Source organism: Dipodomys ordii, unplaced genomic scaffold (genome assembly GCF_000151885.1).
Source record: "Dipodomys ordii isolate 6190 unplaced genomic scaffold, Dord_2.0 Scaffold259, whole genome shotgun sequence".
NCBI classification, from domain to species: domain Eukaryota; kingdom Metazoa; phylum Chordata; class Mammalia; order Rodentia; family Heteromyidae; genus Dipodomys; species Dipodomys ordii.
Window position 1 is genome coordinate 161,149 of NW_012267475.1, and position 2,024 is coordinate 163,172.

At 45.2% G+C, this 2,024-nt stretch overlaps 1 protein-coding gene across 1 annotated transcript; it reads right to left on the reverse strand.

The window, feature by feature from the left end:
- Positions 1 to 708: 708 nt before the first annotated feature.
- On the reverse strand, positions 709 to 1,635 carry LOC106001035 (olfactory receptor 13A1-like). Its single transcript, XM_013036207.1, has one exon. The coding sequence runs from the start codon at positions 1,633 to 1,635 to the stop codon at positions 709 to 711; it is 927 nt and encodes a 308-aa protein (XP_012891661.1).
- Between the last annotated feature and the right edge of the window lie 389 nt (positions 1,636 to 2,024).

Sequence of the window (2,024 nt, forward strand, 5' to 3'; positions counted from 1 at the left end):
AAATGTGGCTTCTAGGATAAGTTCACCTTATAATACCTTATAATAGCTAGGATGACAGGCCCGGGCCAAAGGCCCCTGGCTCTGAAATCTATCCATTAGGATAACAGTCCTCCAAATATAAAAGTGTCCAAAACTCCTGCCAGAACACTTTCCAGTCCGCACATGTAAATTCTACGTGTGATTTCCAGACGTACATTTAGAATGTTTTCCATAACAAAGGAAAGAATAGATTTTTATACATGTCTAAGCCTTAAAAAACATATTCAATCCTGCCTTCAGCATCCAAAACATACACATGCACACACACACACAATCTTACTCCCCTACCACCAAGGTTCTGTCTCACCTTTAGATCATCAGTTACTCTGTCTCAGAAGCCTAGAGTCAGACATCAACGTCAGTCTTCCCTCAGTCAGTCACTGATGTCCAAAAGTGTGAAGTCATCCATGCAGACATTCTGCTGAGATGAAAGAGGTAGGCTTATTTAATTTCAGCACAGAAAACTTCATCACATTACCCAGGAAGACCAATCCCCATGGAAAATGGAGCTTCCAAGAAGAAGACATTCTGGCAAAAAGTATTTTTTAAGTATTTTATTATCCTTAAGAAGGCATACAACAGAATTTCCACTCAACAAAGAAGTTTATAAATACAATACATCATGATCAATGTCACCCCTATCAACATTCACACCTATCACACGACAGATTAATTTCTGAAAAAGAGGAAAACCTTCCTGAGGGCGGCTTTGACCTCTTTGTTCCTCAAAGTGTAGATGAGAGGGTTGAGGGTGGGGCTCACCATGGAGTATAGCACTCCAACTAACTTGCTTTTTGCTGCACTATAGCCGGACATAGGACTTATGTAGGCATAGAACACTGCTGTGCAGTACATGCACACCACAATGAGGTGGGAGGAGCAGGTGGAGAAGGCTTTCTGCTTCCCCTCTGAAGATCGCATCTTCAGGATGCTGGAGATGATGAAGCCATAGGACACAATAATCATCAGGAAGTCAAACCCACCATAGAAAGCATCGGCCAGTGTGGTCATGACATTGTTCACATAAGTGGAGCTGCATGAGAGACGGAGCAGAGGAGGGATTTCACAGAAGAAATGAGTGATGACATTGGGCCCACAGAAGTTCAGTCTCACCATCAGCCCTGTGTGGATAGATGAGTTGAAGGCACAGATCACCCACACTCCAGCAGCAAGCACGCTGCAGAAGGCCTTGCTCATCATGGTGCTGTAATGCAGGGGGTGGCAGATGGCCGCATAGCGGTCATAGGCCATGACCGTGAGCAGCAGCAACTCTGAAGATAAAGCCCATGTAAGAAAATAAAGCTGGGCCATGCAGCCTCCAAAGGAGATGGAGCTCTTCTCTATCATCAGCCCTTCCAATGTCTTGGGCATGATGGCCGAGGTGCAGATGATGTCCATTGTGGCCAAATTGAACAGAAAGAAGTACATGGGTGTGTGGAGGCCAGAGTTGAAGGTGATGGCCACGATGATGAGGACATTACCTGTGAGGGCCACACAGTAGAGGGACAGGAAACAGCAGAACAAGAAGATGTAGTATTCATGGTGCTCTGAGAAGCCCTGCAAGATGAACTCTGTTACGATGGTCTGGTTGCTCATGGTCCTGGGGTAAGAGGTCTTTCAGGAAGTATCAGGTGACTCTTCACCCACAGCTGCATGTGACTTCAGGGCTAAGATGAGAGATGGAAGATGGCCTAAGAAAGACTGCCATGCCTTATTCATGCATAAAAACATGGCAGCAGTGATACTGTACATTTATACTCGGCTTGATTAAGGCAAGCACACGGAATTGGCATCCATGTTTAATGCCTGTAATCCTAGCTACTCAAGAGGCTGAGATCTGAGGACTGAAGTTCAAAGCTAGTCCCTACGTACTCTATCTCCAGTTAATGCCTCCAGCAGAATGCCTGACTTGAGATGTGGCTCAAGTGGTAGAGTACCTGCTGTAAATGAAAAAGCCACTGAATATATGCCCTGTGTTCAACATT

What these genes read in the sequence shown, in the direction of transcription:
- LOC106001035 (XM_013036207.1), bottom strand. Translation starts at nt 1,635, where the DNA reads ATGAGCAACCAGACCATCGTAACAGAGTTCATCTTGCAGGGCTTCTCA.